Raw genomic sequence first — 13,603 nt, 5'->3', positions numbered from 1 at the left:
CATCTAGACAGGACTGCAGCAATAATTCAGACACAGCATGGGTTTGTTAAGGGAAAGTCTTGTCTGACAAATTTGATTGGTTATTATGATGTGGTCACAAAGGAACTGTATGCAAAAAATAATTTTGATATCATATACTTGGATTTCAGGAAAGCTTTTGACACTGTTGCGCATGGAAGACTACTGTACAAATTGGAGCAGAATGGTATTAAGGGCAAGTTGCTACAATGGATAAAAGGATGGTTAAGTGGGAGAAGACAGAGGGTGGTAATCAATGGGTGCTGCTCTTCGTGGACTAATGTTATTAGTGGAGTCCCACAGGGTTCGGTGTTGGATCCACTGTTGTTTTGTATATTTATCAATGATATTGATGAAGGTATATCAGGCTTAATGTCGAAGTTTGCAGATGACACGAAAGTTGGCAGGGTTGTTAATGACAGTAATGGCAGTGTGCTACTGCAACAGGATCTAGATAATTTGGGCAGATGGGCTAAGAAGTGGCAACTGAAGTTTAACCTTGACAAATGCAAAGTACTGCATATGGGTAGAAGTAACCCCAGAGAAACGTACCAACTGTGTGGTACTACACTTAAGGTGGTAGAAAATGAAAAAGACCTGGGAGTAATTGTGCAGTCAGATATGAAGTTTTCTGAGCAATGTAGACAGGCTGCTAGGGCAGGTCATGGGGTTTTGTCAATGATATATAGGAATTTTGCTAGCAGGGAAAAGGAGGTGATTGTCCCTCTGTATAAGGCAATGGTCAGGCCACGCCTTGAGTACTGCGTACAGGTCTGGAGGCCTCATTTTAGGAAGGATGTAGATTTGCTTGAGCGTGTACAGAGAAGAGCAACACGATTGGTGAGGGGAATGAAGGGATCCTCTTACCAAGAGAGGCTTAAGTTCTGCAAATTGCAGTGGCTGGAGACTAGGCACCTGCGCGGTGATCTGATTGAGGTCTATAAGGCCTTGAATGGGTTGAGCACGCTGAATTCTGATGGGATCCTCCCACTTGTTCAGAATACGAACCTACGGGGACATAAGTTCAAATTAAGAAAGGATAGATGTAGAATAGATGTGCGGAAATTTGCCTTTAGCCAGCGGGTGGTTAATTGCTGGAACAAACTTCCATCTGTCGTTGTGGAAGTTGATAGGTTAAATAAATTTAAGGAGGAACTGGACAGGCATTTGGAGGGTATGGTGTGATTTTTTTTTTTTTTTTTTTTTGGCTGATGCTGCATAAGCTCCTACACTTGCTTTCTTGCATCAAGTGCCACTACTACTACTACTACTAATCTACAGGCCAGGTGATTGTGAAGATTATGATGAGAGGCTCTACATATATGCAAATAGAACGGGCAAGTAAGCATCAATGTCTTATTGTGGGTGATTTTAATTTACCTCTAATTGATTGGAGCAAATGGGAAGGAAACTCAACATGGAGAACAAAATTTTTAAATCAACTAGATGATTGTTATTTGTATCAACATGTCAGGGAAAGTATTAAGGAAAAGAATATTCTAGACATGGTCATCACCCATGAACCAGATGACATAATAAGCCTGACAGTAATCACAGAGTTCTGCAGTGGATGATGAAGAGAGAGGTAGCAGTAGCTAAAAGGCGAAGGAAAGGGTTATAATTTCAGGAAAGAAAATTATGACGGCTTAAGGTGCTACATGATCCCTATTAACTGAGTAAATATCTCACAGAGAGAGAGAGAGAGAGAGAGAGAGAGAGAGAGAGAGAGAGAGAGAGAGAGAGAGAGAGAGAGAGAGAGAGAATGCAATTAAATTTTGGTATACTTTTAAAACATTATTCACAGAAGCCCTAAATGTATATCTCTCTCTATACATTAAAAAAGTTTTCCTCGTAGTGATATTTTTTCAAGCCAATGAGAGAAGAGGGGGAGGCAATTACTCACTAAAAATGCAATGAATTATTGACAACTGGCTCCATAACATTCACCAACCTTTGTGCACGTGCTTCCCTGTCTAACAGTTGATGTTCCATTGTAACATTTTTTTGTATATTAATGAATACTGTATACAGTACAGCTAGGCCTCACATAACGCAAGTTCGATTAACGCGATATTCAGTTAACGCTATTTGAAAAATGATACCACTTTTCACTTTACACGATGCAAATTTCCAGTTAACGCGATCTTTTTTTTTTTATGCGATAGTTGAAAAAGATTTGAATCGCGCGTTAAGCTTACCGCGAGCCGTACGGTCAATAAACAAACGTTTTCCTGCTGCCCGCCTCGGTGTGTTCCATCAACCATCAGAAGAAGACGTGTTTGTCTCCTGCTAATAAAGTCAATGCAGACTTGCATTTAAAAATTCAAATTTTTAAATGAGCCAGATGAAAATGTTACTGCGAAGGAGATAATGGTAAAATGATTAGATGAAATCTTTCGTATCGCATAGAACCTCAAACAAAAGGTTTGATGTTTTCTGCGATATTTATTTCGCCAGGGCCCAGAGAAGACTGTTGTCGGCTATCGGAAATTGATTGATGAAAAGAGAAAGTCAACACTGTTCAAATAGTTCACAACAGTAATTTCTTCATTGTGTATTTTATGTCAGAGGTTCCCAAAATTTATCGGTTCATGGCGCCTTTAATGTCTCGGTAATTTTTTCAAGGCGCACCCAGACCAAAAGAAATAATTAACAGTTTCATTTAGTAGTTAGGTCCAAACAACTTAATAAGAAATGCTGAAACTGTGAACTACCTCGAGCTAGTAGTTCGCACGGTGTCCGACAGATGTCAAGTATCGCTGTGTTTCCCTCGAAAATTTTAAATATTCCGCGGCGCACAGTTTAAGAACTGCTGTTTTATGCAATAAACATTTAATTCCATAATTATTTTCATTATCTTTTACATTATATACAGTTAAAAAGGTATTTTTAAAATTCTTTATGGACATTCCAGAAGGTCAAGGACCAATTATAATTTTTCCTATTGGTTATGATATTCGATTAATGCGTTTCCGTTTTGCGCGATGTGCTCGCGGGACGAATTAATCGCATTAATCGAGGCCCACCTGTATTTGTAAATAGTATAGTATTTTGTAAATACTTTAAATATTTGTATAGTTTGTAAATATTTCAGTATTTTAGTCCTGCTCTTTCGGCTGCAATAATATTCCTCGTGCATTATGGAACCCAAAGCAAAAGGCCTTTCCTAAGTGACCTATGTAAATGCAAGTAAATAATTACATAGGTCATTTCCTGATTAGATATCAATTAGTGCATGTTGTGAGACAGGTGTGTATTTTAAGTAGAAAAGATTTGACTTACTCTGTATAACTCTACATTTTACATAGGAAAGTGTGCGCGGGGGTGGGCAAGCAAAGCGAGCAGGGGTGAAGCCCCCTAGTATAGCATTAAAAAAATACTGCATGAGGAGGATTCCAAGTTGGATGAATAATGAAGTTGCCAGATTACTTGAGCAGAAAAAGAGTGTGGAAAAGTTACAGAGCCATAAAAAGTACTGAAGCCTATAACAGCTATAAATTGATGTGTAATAGTGCCACAGAAAAGGTTAGGCTGGCAAAGGCAGATTATGCTAAATCACTGGCAAAGAGAGAAAAGAGCAGGGATAAGAAATTCTTCACTTATATAAATGAAAAGAGGACAAATCAGATCGGACCCTTATATAATGAATGTGGAATACTATTAGATACCCCAGCTCATGTTGCAAATGAACTCAACAGTTACTTTGCATCTATTTATAGAAGAAAAACCCTTTATGTCAATGAGAAATTATGGCAATGAAGTTGAAAATTATGTAATTAATAATATTGAAATTTCACGATTATTTAATGAAAAACTTTCGAGCCTACAGGCCAGTAAGGCTCCTGGGTTGATGGCATATACCCTATAATTTTAAGGGAGGCGGCAAGTGAGTGCATTGAACCATTGAAGGCTAATTATGAGAGCATCACTGGACTCAGGAGAGATTCCATTGGATTGGAAAAATGCCAATTATTGCCAATACATAAAGGCAGTTCTAAGAATGTACTGGGAAATTACCAACTGGTCACTCTAGCTTCTTCAGTAGTAGGGAAAATCATGGAGGCAATGATCAAGGGTGGAATTCAGGATCATTTAGATAGAAATGGAATTCTGAAAGATACACACGGTTTTGTAAAGGGAAAATCATATTTAACAAATCTGGTTAGCTATTCTGACAGGGTCACTCATGAGCTGGATTTAAGAAATAATTTCAACACTGTTTATTTAGATTCCAGCAAATCTCAAAAAAAACTCAGTCCCACAGGAGCAGTTACTTTTATAAGCTGTAACAAGTTGGAATCACGGGGAAATTCCTTAGATGGATAGCATGATGGCTTCAGGGAAGGAGGCAGAGGGTTTTGATAAATGGTTATTCCTCAGATTGGGTTAATATAAGAAGTGGGGTTCCCCAAGGATCAGTATTGGGACCACTGTTGTTTTTGATTTTCTTAAATAGTATGAACCAGAGCTGTGATGTTAAATGACATTGTTGAAGGAATAGAGGCATTTTGTCTAAATTTGCTGATGATGTAAAAAGATCAGTAGATTAGTTAATGATCACAGCCAAGCAGAGGTTCTTCAGAGTGACCTAGATAGACTTCAGGGATAGGCAGAGAAGTGGCAGCTATGCTTTAATTCATCAAAATGCAAGGTCTTACACACCTGGGGAACAGTAATCCCAAAATAACTTATACACTTGGTGGAGTTAAACTAAAGTCAGTAGTGGAAGAAAGGGACTTGGTAGTTATGATGCAGTTGGACATGAAGTTCTCCAAGCATTGTAGACAGGTTGCAATTAAGGCCCAAGGTGTCCTATCGATGATTTATCAAACATTTGTTAGTAGAGATAAGGACATCATAATTCCATTAGATAAGGCTATTGTTAAACCATGCTTGAAATACAGTAAACCCCCGCTATTCGCAGTTTCGCGTATTCGCGATCGCCGATTTAATATAAAATGAAACCTAAAAAAATGTGAATTTTAAAGCACCGTGAATATTTTCCGCCATAAAAAAACATGAGCGTGGCTAAAATTATCTTTACCGGTCAAAACAGCGCTCAGTGGGTGGGAGGGAGAGGGGTGACAAAATCGCAAGCGTGGATGTTTCTCACTAATCCTTGTTCAGTATGTGTTATGCGTTGTCGTGGAAGGTTTCGTCATTTGCTTTTAATTTCTATGCTTATAAATTGAATAAATTTATCAATTTATAAATTGATATGCTTACAAAATTGATAAATCTACCGTTTTGCAGTGTAAAACAGACTTTTTCGAGTGTGTTAACGGAAGAAAGTGACTTTATTGTGGACAAGTTCTTTCTAACCCCTATAAAAATATGGCTACGAATAACAAGAGAAATGTGAAAATATCAAAGGTCATGACATTAGCGAATAAAATTGAGTTATTAGACAAAATTTCTAATGGTGAAAGTGTCTCCTCAGTGGCAAAACATTATAAAATCAATGAGCCAACAGTATGATCAATCAAAAAATCGGAAGAAAAAAATCGGCCGTAGTGTCCGTGAAAACGTGATAATTGCTTCAAAAATTTGCTCTAACTCGTGATGTTAAATTTAAAAAAAATAGAAAAAGCTTTAAATCTGTGGATAGAAGACCGAACTCAAAATAAAATTCCGTTAAGTTCACTCATCATTCGTGAAAAGGCAAAACTCCTTTATCAACACTTTAGCGAAACTGGTGATAGCACTGGCGGGATAAGTTTTTTAGCTAGCAAAGGCACTGGTTTGAAAGATTTGTTTGAAATTTCTAATAAATATTACATTTAATATTAAATTGTTTCTTATTTTCATTTGGATGCCATATCCTTGCAATTCACTATGTACATAGTCATATTATGAAGGTACATATAATACATACATAGACAAAATTTTAGACTAGTTTTTCTTATATATTTCATACTTTGGAACGGAACCCCTTTATTTCTATGGGAGCCATAACTCAGTATTCGCGTTTTCGGTATTCGCGACATTTCTCAGGAGAGTAACCCCCACGAATAGCGGGGTTTACTGTACTATGTTCAAGTATAGAGACTCAACCTAAAAAAAGACATTAGCTTCTTCAAAGGGTCTAACGACGGGTAACTCGCTTAGTGAGATCAGCAAAAGGGCATCCATATAAGGAAAAACTTCGAATATGTGGATTGCACAGCTTGGAAACTAGGCACCTCAGAGAAGACTTGATTGGGGTGTTTAAGGCTCTGAACAGCAAAAGTAAAATGAATGAGGACAAAATTTTCATGGTTATAAATGAACTGCAGGAAGTTTTATTTTAGCCAGCGAATTACAAATTACTAGAATAAGTTACCTAAATGGATCATTGAAGCTGGCAGTTTGGGGAAATTCAAAGGTCAGCTGGATAGTTGCCTACAGGAGGATGGAAATTCATAGGTTATTTATTTCCTTTTCTTTTATTATTTATTTATTTTTATATACTAATTTATTTTATTTTTTGGCTAGTGCACCATATGGCCATTACTAATAGCATCAGCAAATTATTATTATTATCATTATTATTAGTCATATGGTGAGGCTTATGCTACACCAGCCAAAAAAAATTTCTAAGTTACCTGAGAGAGAGAGAGAGAGAGAGAGAAAATCTGAGTCAGAAGTAGAAGGGAATCACCAAGAAAGAGAAGAATGATGATATCCAGCTCAGGACCCTGGGTGTGCCAAGCCCATACTCACCACATGAGAGTCCCTGGGGTTAAATATTCTTGTACCCTGTCTATTTAAGCATATTCCATCCCTGTAAAAGCATAAATGCAAACATGAACCATAAATATAAATGCAAAAAAATCATAAATGCAAACTGCTGTGATTTTCTCTCATTCATTTTTCCCCTACTTTCCTTTTATACTGTGGACAGAGGGAATTGAAAATAGACCGTTCAAAATACCGTTGGTCCAAAATGTTTTGTATAGCCAAAATTCTACAGCATTTCTTTCCCTCAACTCACACCATTACTTTTCTTGGGAAAAATCAAATCACTTGAATTTTTGAATGGTGATCCTTTCGAGAATGTAACCCTGACATTTAGCAAAGGTCTACTACTTTTTTTTTAACAAACATTAATTTAATTCCTTTGTTATGGATAACTGCTATTTTCTAATTATGAAACTACTTACGCTCTAATGATATCTTCATTATAAAAAATCTGTCTTAATTCCTTATATTCTGCTACTCTGCTGTACAATGGTTCATACTTTGGGGGAAATGCCTCATAAACATCATACCATATAGGCCTGTCTTCTCTTTTGATAACTCCTGAGTGAAGAAGCCCTTGCAGTCTAATAACAAATAGAATATATATTATGATATAATAACAACTGTGTGTGTATATTATAATATAATAACAACTATATGTGCATGTGTGTCAATCTTGTCTTCCAAACTTTCAACCAATGCACTGTACAAGGCAAAGGTCTACATCTGCATTTCCTAGTACAGGTTCTAATACCTTTCGTGTTTGGGGGTTTTTATACACACATATATATGCACGCATATATGACAGCTATTATTAAACTGTTACTTCAGCTGGCTGTAGGTGGAAAACCATTAACAGTAAAAAGATGTAATTTTTAGAGAATGATCATTATCCTTTGCCAAGATAGAGTCCATTCCAAATTGTATAGTCAGTAATTGTATGGTCAATAGATCTCAAAATTGAACTCCAAAAGACAGGTTGTGCTTTTTTTAGAAAAGCTGATTATCAGAGCAACTCTGTAGCTAGGATTAGAGAACATAAGCATTTAAAAGGATTAAGAACAGGCCCAATTTGCAAAACAGGTTATGTAAAATCCATGCAGCTATATTGCAATCACAGCATGGATTTTTTTTAAGGTGATCTTGCCTGACCAAACTGATTAGATACTATGATGGAGTACCAAAGGAACTGAATGAAAAAAATTAATTTTGATATTATATATACTTTTTGATATATACTTAGGTTTCAATAAAGGTTCTGAGAGTGTTCCACATGAAAAAATGCTGTACAAAGTAGAGAAGTATGACATTAGGTGCAAGTTATGGATAAAGGGTGGGTTTTTTTTTTTTTTTTTTTTACGAAAACCAAAACACAAGAGGCGGTTGTTGTTATTTGGTTTTTAGGAGCATTCGCAACTAATGCCATATTGCTCCGGGGATATGTGGTGGTCATTCCGCATCCTCCGTATTTGGTGATCACGGGCTCCAACCCCGGTCTAATCAAGAAGTGTGTGCTACACACAAACACAAAAGGTATTAGAACCTATAGTACTTACTACCGTGCACGGGTTGGAGGTCGAGAAGATGAAAGAAGATTTTTGTTGACATTAGACTAGAACTTCTGTAGACTGTAATGTTCAGGAAATACATATGAAGGAAGGTTGTTCCAGAAAATAGCAGTTGAATGAATAAACAAGCAAGATGAAAAGTTGGTTCTGTGAGTTTGAAGTTCGACAGTAAATGGATGGTTGACTGGTGATGGCACATGTTAACAGAAGCCACTGGCAGAGGTGAAAGTGATTCTTGCACTGCTTCTATTGGAATGAGCAGCAGCCTGGAAAACAAGATGCAAGATATTTCAGAGAGTGCTGTGAGTCATTGCGGTACAAGTAAACACATGGGTTGTGTTAGGGTAGCTAAAAATAGGAACAAGTGCATGTATACTTGCGTGTACACCAATATTAAGACTTTGGTAAATAAATTTGATGAATTTGAGGTATTGCTCAAAACATCAAAGGCAGATATTGTTGGGATATCAGAGATGTGGTGTCACACAGATATAAGGAATGCAGAACTGGAATTTGGGGAGTACAATGTGTAAAAAAAGGATAGGAAGGGAGGAGGGTTATGCTATTAGTTAAGAAACACATAAAATCCAAGGAAGTGAAGCCAGTCGACATCGCTGGACAGTGCAGTGTCGAGTCAGTTTGGTGTGACATAAGCATTGGGAGATAAAAATTGAGAGTAGGAGTGTGCTATAGGCCTAATGACTCTGATGAGTATAATAAGAAACTGTACAGGGAAATAGAGTGGGCCAGTAAATCAGAGAGTCTTATAATGGGGGATTTTAATTTTCCAGATATTGACTGGAATTTGTGAGTTGGTCACTCACACACTAGCAAGGCTTTTGTGGATTTATTGGATGATTGTTTTCTACATCAGCATGTTTGGGAGGCAACTAGAGGGAGTAATACTCTTGATCTGATTATTTTTTATTTTATTTATTTATTTTTTTGGTAGTTGTTGAGGCATCGGCTTCTGTGGCCATAATGTACCTCCCAAGGTTTTTGCAGTACTTTGATCCAAGCCTGAGGCAGGATTCGAACCTGCGACCTTTGGGTTGCCAGACAGGCACTTTACCCACCCGGCTAGCCCGGTCGACCATCTGATTATCAGTAGTGATTCTTCATGCATTTAAGAATCTGCAGATAAAGGAACCACTAGGTGGCAGTGATCACAGTGTGCTGAAGTGGGATTTACTCAAAGAGGTAACTACCATCAGGGATAAAGGAAAGGGTTTTTGCTTTCGTAAAGGCGACTATGATGGTCTGAGACAGTATTTAAATTCTATACAGTGGAACCAACTGATGATGTTACCAACAGCAAATTCAAAATGGGAAGCATTCAAAGAACTTATCTTGGAAGCTACTAGGCTTTACATACCAACTAAGAAATATTGTTCAAGGTTCAGGCCAAAATGGATGTCAGATGAACTAATGAGACATATGGCAGAGAAGAAAAATGCATGGGATACATATAAATTAACATGTGACACAGAAGTCTGTGATAGATATAAGCTGGTCTATAACCAAGTTACAATGGAGGTTAGGCAGGTTACGAGAAATCTTTGGCAAAGAAAAACGGCAAAGAGTTCTTTACTTATGTAAACTCTAAAAGGAAGGGGATGAATCAGATTGGTCCACTTGATATCAATTCAACTGTTGATGATCTTGCTCAGGTAGCTACCAAATTAAATGAATATTTGGCATCGACATACACACATGAGTTATTCAGCGAGGGGAATGCCACAGGTGTATTCAACTCTGGCAGTAAGCTAGATAATCTTGTAATAGCTGAGAGTAAAGTGGAGGAGAAATTGTTGAAGATAAACACAAGAAAGGCACCTGGGGTGGATGGGATCTATCCAGTTATATTAAAGGAGGCAGCAAAGGAAGTAAGCAAACCCTTAGCCATAATTATGAGAGCTTCCCTGGACTCATGGGTGGTACCATAGACTGGAGGTGTGCAAATGTCACCCAAATTCACAAAGGAGGATCAAAGGCTGACACAAGTAATTATAGACCTGTGAGTTTAACTTCTGTTCCAGGAAAATTAATGGAGGCACTGGTTAAAGTAGCACTGCAGGATCATCTAGACAAGACTTCAGTTATAGCGCGGACACAGCATGGTATTGTTAAGGGAAAGTGTTGCCTGACCAATTTGATTGGATACTATGATGCAGTCACAAAAGAACTGCATACAGGGAACAACTTGGATATTATATATTTGGATCTTAGAAAGGCTTTTGATACTGTTGCCATGGAAGACTGCTTCACAAATTGGAGCAGTGTGCCATTGCAGGCAAATTGCTGCTATGGATAAAGGGATAGTTGAGGGGGAGTAGACAGAGTGGTAATCAGTGGACTAATGTTATCAGTGGAGTCCCTCAGGGTTCAGTGTTGGGTCCATTATTGTTTTCTATATTTATAAATGATATTGATGATGGTATATCAAGCTTAATGTCCAAGTTTGCAGATGATACAAAGGTTGGCAGGGTTGTTAAGGGCACTACTGATGCTATGCTGCTGCAATAGAATCTGGAAAGGTTGAGTAGATGGGCTGAGAGGTGGCAAATGAAGTTTAACACTGACAAATGTAAAGTACTACATATGGGAAACAGCAATCCCAGAGCAACGTATCAACTCTGTGGTACTACACTGACAGTGGTAGAGAATGAAAAGGACCTGGGGGTAATTGTGCAAGCAGATATGTTCTGTGAGCAGTGCAGACAGGCTGCAAGAGTAGCTCATGTTGTCTTGTCAGTGATATACAGGAATTTTTCTAGCAGGGAAAAGGAGGTGATTATTCCCTTGTATAAGGCAATGGTCAGGCCACACCTTGAGTACTGTATACAGGTCTGAAGGCCTCGTTTCAAGAAGGATATAGAGCTGCTGGAACGAGTACAGAGAAGGGCAACAAGATTAGTGAATGGAACAAGGGGTTGGTCTTATGAAGAAAGGCTTAAGTTTTGCAAATTACAGTGTCTGAAGACTAGGCACCGGCGAGGTGATCTGATAGAGGTGTATAAAGCCTTGAATGGTTTGAGCATGCTCAATGCCAATTGGATTCTTCCTTTTGCTCAGAATAATCACTTGAGAGGGCATAAATTCAGATTGAGAAAAGACAGATGTAGGATAGATGTACAGAAATTTGCCTTTATCCAGCAGGTAGTTGGTTGGTGGAACAGACTTCCATCCCTTGTTGTGGAAGTTGATAGCCTAAATAAATTTAAGGCTCAGCTGGACAGGTATTTCGAACGATCGGAGGGGTGAAATGGAAGTGTTTTTTTTTTTTTTTTGGCTGATGCTGCATAAGCTTGCTTTCTTGCATCATATGCCTCTACTAATGCTAATTCTAATGTTCAAACTGTTTTAAAAGAGAGAGCGGGAATTATAAAAGCCAATTCATAAGAACAGTGCCCATTGAAGTATCTGTAGAAACAGTATGTCTAAGAGACAGAGTGGAAAGACAATTAGAGATGAGTCATTAATTAGCCTAACTGGCCTTTTCTGAATGGAATCTAGAAGCCTGAGAGAGGTTTTGGGGACACCGCCCCAGATGTGGAAACAATATATCTTGGTAGGGCGGATTTGCAATTCGTACAGAGTGAACAGCTATTTAGAAGAAAAGTAATGCCAAGAGTGAAAAAGAAAACCAAGTTTTTTCGAGGCAGAAGCAGCAATACAGGCAGTTCCTGCTTTACGAGTTCCCGGGTTTACAAGTTTTTTTTTTTTTTTTTTTTTTTTCTCCATGTATCAAGTATCAACAAAATCAAAAATTAATTGCAAAAAATGAATGTTAAACATTCGTAAATACCGCATTTGAAAACCATATGCGTAGCTATACAATACAATGTATCCCGCTTTACAATATTAATCCGTTACCATAGTATCGCGAAAATATCGTAATGTGAACCTAATAACACATTGTTTTTTGGTAATTCATTTCACGACCTCGGAAGTTCAAATTTTTGCTATATAACTCCCTAAAAGGTCGTTTTTATAGTGTAAATTGTATTAGTTACCAATTCAAGTCATTAAACGCACAACACTTTTGTTATCATAGGTTATAAAACCAATTTTGAAAGGCTTTGTGATATTTTTCTGAAGAACATTTCTGGAAGTCACAACGATAAACAATAAAAACAATTTGTGCTTTCCTGTTTATTGGGCTTTTCTCTTACTGCAAGCAATTATAAACAGGTAGTAAACTGTTAGTTATTGCATTTGTGAAAATACCAATAGCTGGAATTGTGTGGGTTTTTACTTTTATATTTCAGTATAGTTTTATATTTCAGAATCTTCTCGTCATTCCTTTTTTTTTTAAGCTTTGTAAACTTGTTACTCCGCACAAATCATGTTAGTTGCAATTTGTGGGTTCTGTTAAAAAATGCTTATGCATACTGTTGAAATTTATAAAGAAAAGAGAAGATTATCTAGGAAATAAATACCTCGAAGCATTTCTGAAGAAGATGACTCCTTGTGCAACAAACCAATGAGTGCCAAGCCAATATTGAGCGATCAACGATCGCTCATTATTGGCTCAGCACTCATTGCTTTTGGCATTTAGTTGATGATGATGATGATGAAGAATAAACATTCTTTAACATTTGTAAGTCATAAATAATTTCTCTATTATTATAATTTGCTTGATTTTACACGATACATTTTAATTTCTTTGGATAAATCAATCATTGTTTAAACATAATTAGCTAATTTCATTGTTGATAACGTAACCCCTATTTTTAACATTATGTCTATGGGAAATAAATTCCAGCTTTAAGAATTTTCGCTTTACAAGCACGCACTAGGAACAAATTAACTTGTAAAGTCGAGAACAACCTGTATTTGCAATATGCTTGTGCCGAGAGAGATTAGGAGTCAGGGTAATTCCCAAAAGAAATATATCATCTTGCCTAGAAATCTTAGTGTCACCAAAGATAAGCATAGGAGCAGAAGAATCCTTTTTGCGAGATATAAAACAGGACTGAGTTTTAGAAGGATTGAAATCAACTAAGTTGTCTTTACCCCACTGGAGATTGGCATTTAAGGAATTAGTAGCAGGTATTCGAGAGATTGAAGCTGAAAGGGAAGGGCGAGGTTTCTCAAACTGGAAAGTGGAATACAATGTGCTATCATCAGCAAAACTATGGATAGGATTTCAGGTCAATGGAAGGTCGTTAATATACAAGAGGAAAAGAGTGGGAGAAAAAACTGAACCATGGGGGACACCAGAATTAGTGGAAAAGTCAGAAGACAGAGAACCATCTACCATCACCCTCAGTGTGGTCAGAGTGAAAAGTGGA

General features: G+C 37.4%; 1 protein-coding gene across 2 annotated transcripts in view; it reads right to left on the bottom strand.

Moving 5' to 3' along the window:
• mRpS23 (mitochondrial ribosomal protein S23) overlaps nucleotides 1–13,603 on the bottom strand; it is a 92,750-nt gene that overhangs the window by 55,080 nt on the left and 24,067 nt on the right. For both annotated transcript variants that reach the window (XM_090373602.1, XM_090373601.1), the window contains exon 2: nucleotides 7,161–7,322. In XM_090373602.1, coding sequence (XP_090229728.1) covers nucleotides 7,161–7,322 — 162 coding nt within the window. The remainder of the gene's footprint in view (nucleotides 1–7,160; nucleotides 7,323–13,603) is intronic.

The sequence above is a fragment of the Mastigoproctus giganteus genome, chromosome 5, assembly GCF_048544385.1.
Source record: "Mastigoproctus giganteus isolate SK-2022 chromosome 5, ASM4854438v1, whole genome shotgun sequence".
Classification (NCBI taxonomy): domain Eukaryota; kingdom Metazoa; phylum Arthropoda; class Arachnida; order Uropygi; family Thelyphonidae; genus Mastigoproctus; species Mastigoproctus giganteus.
This window is presented reverse-complemented; position numbering and strand designations above follow the sequence as displayed.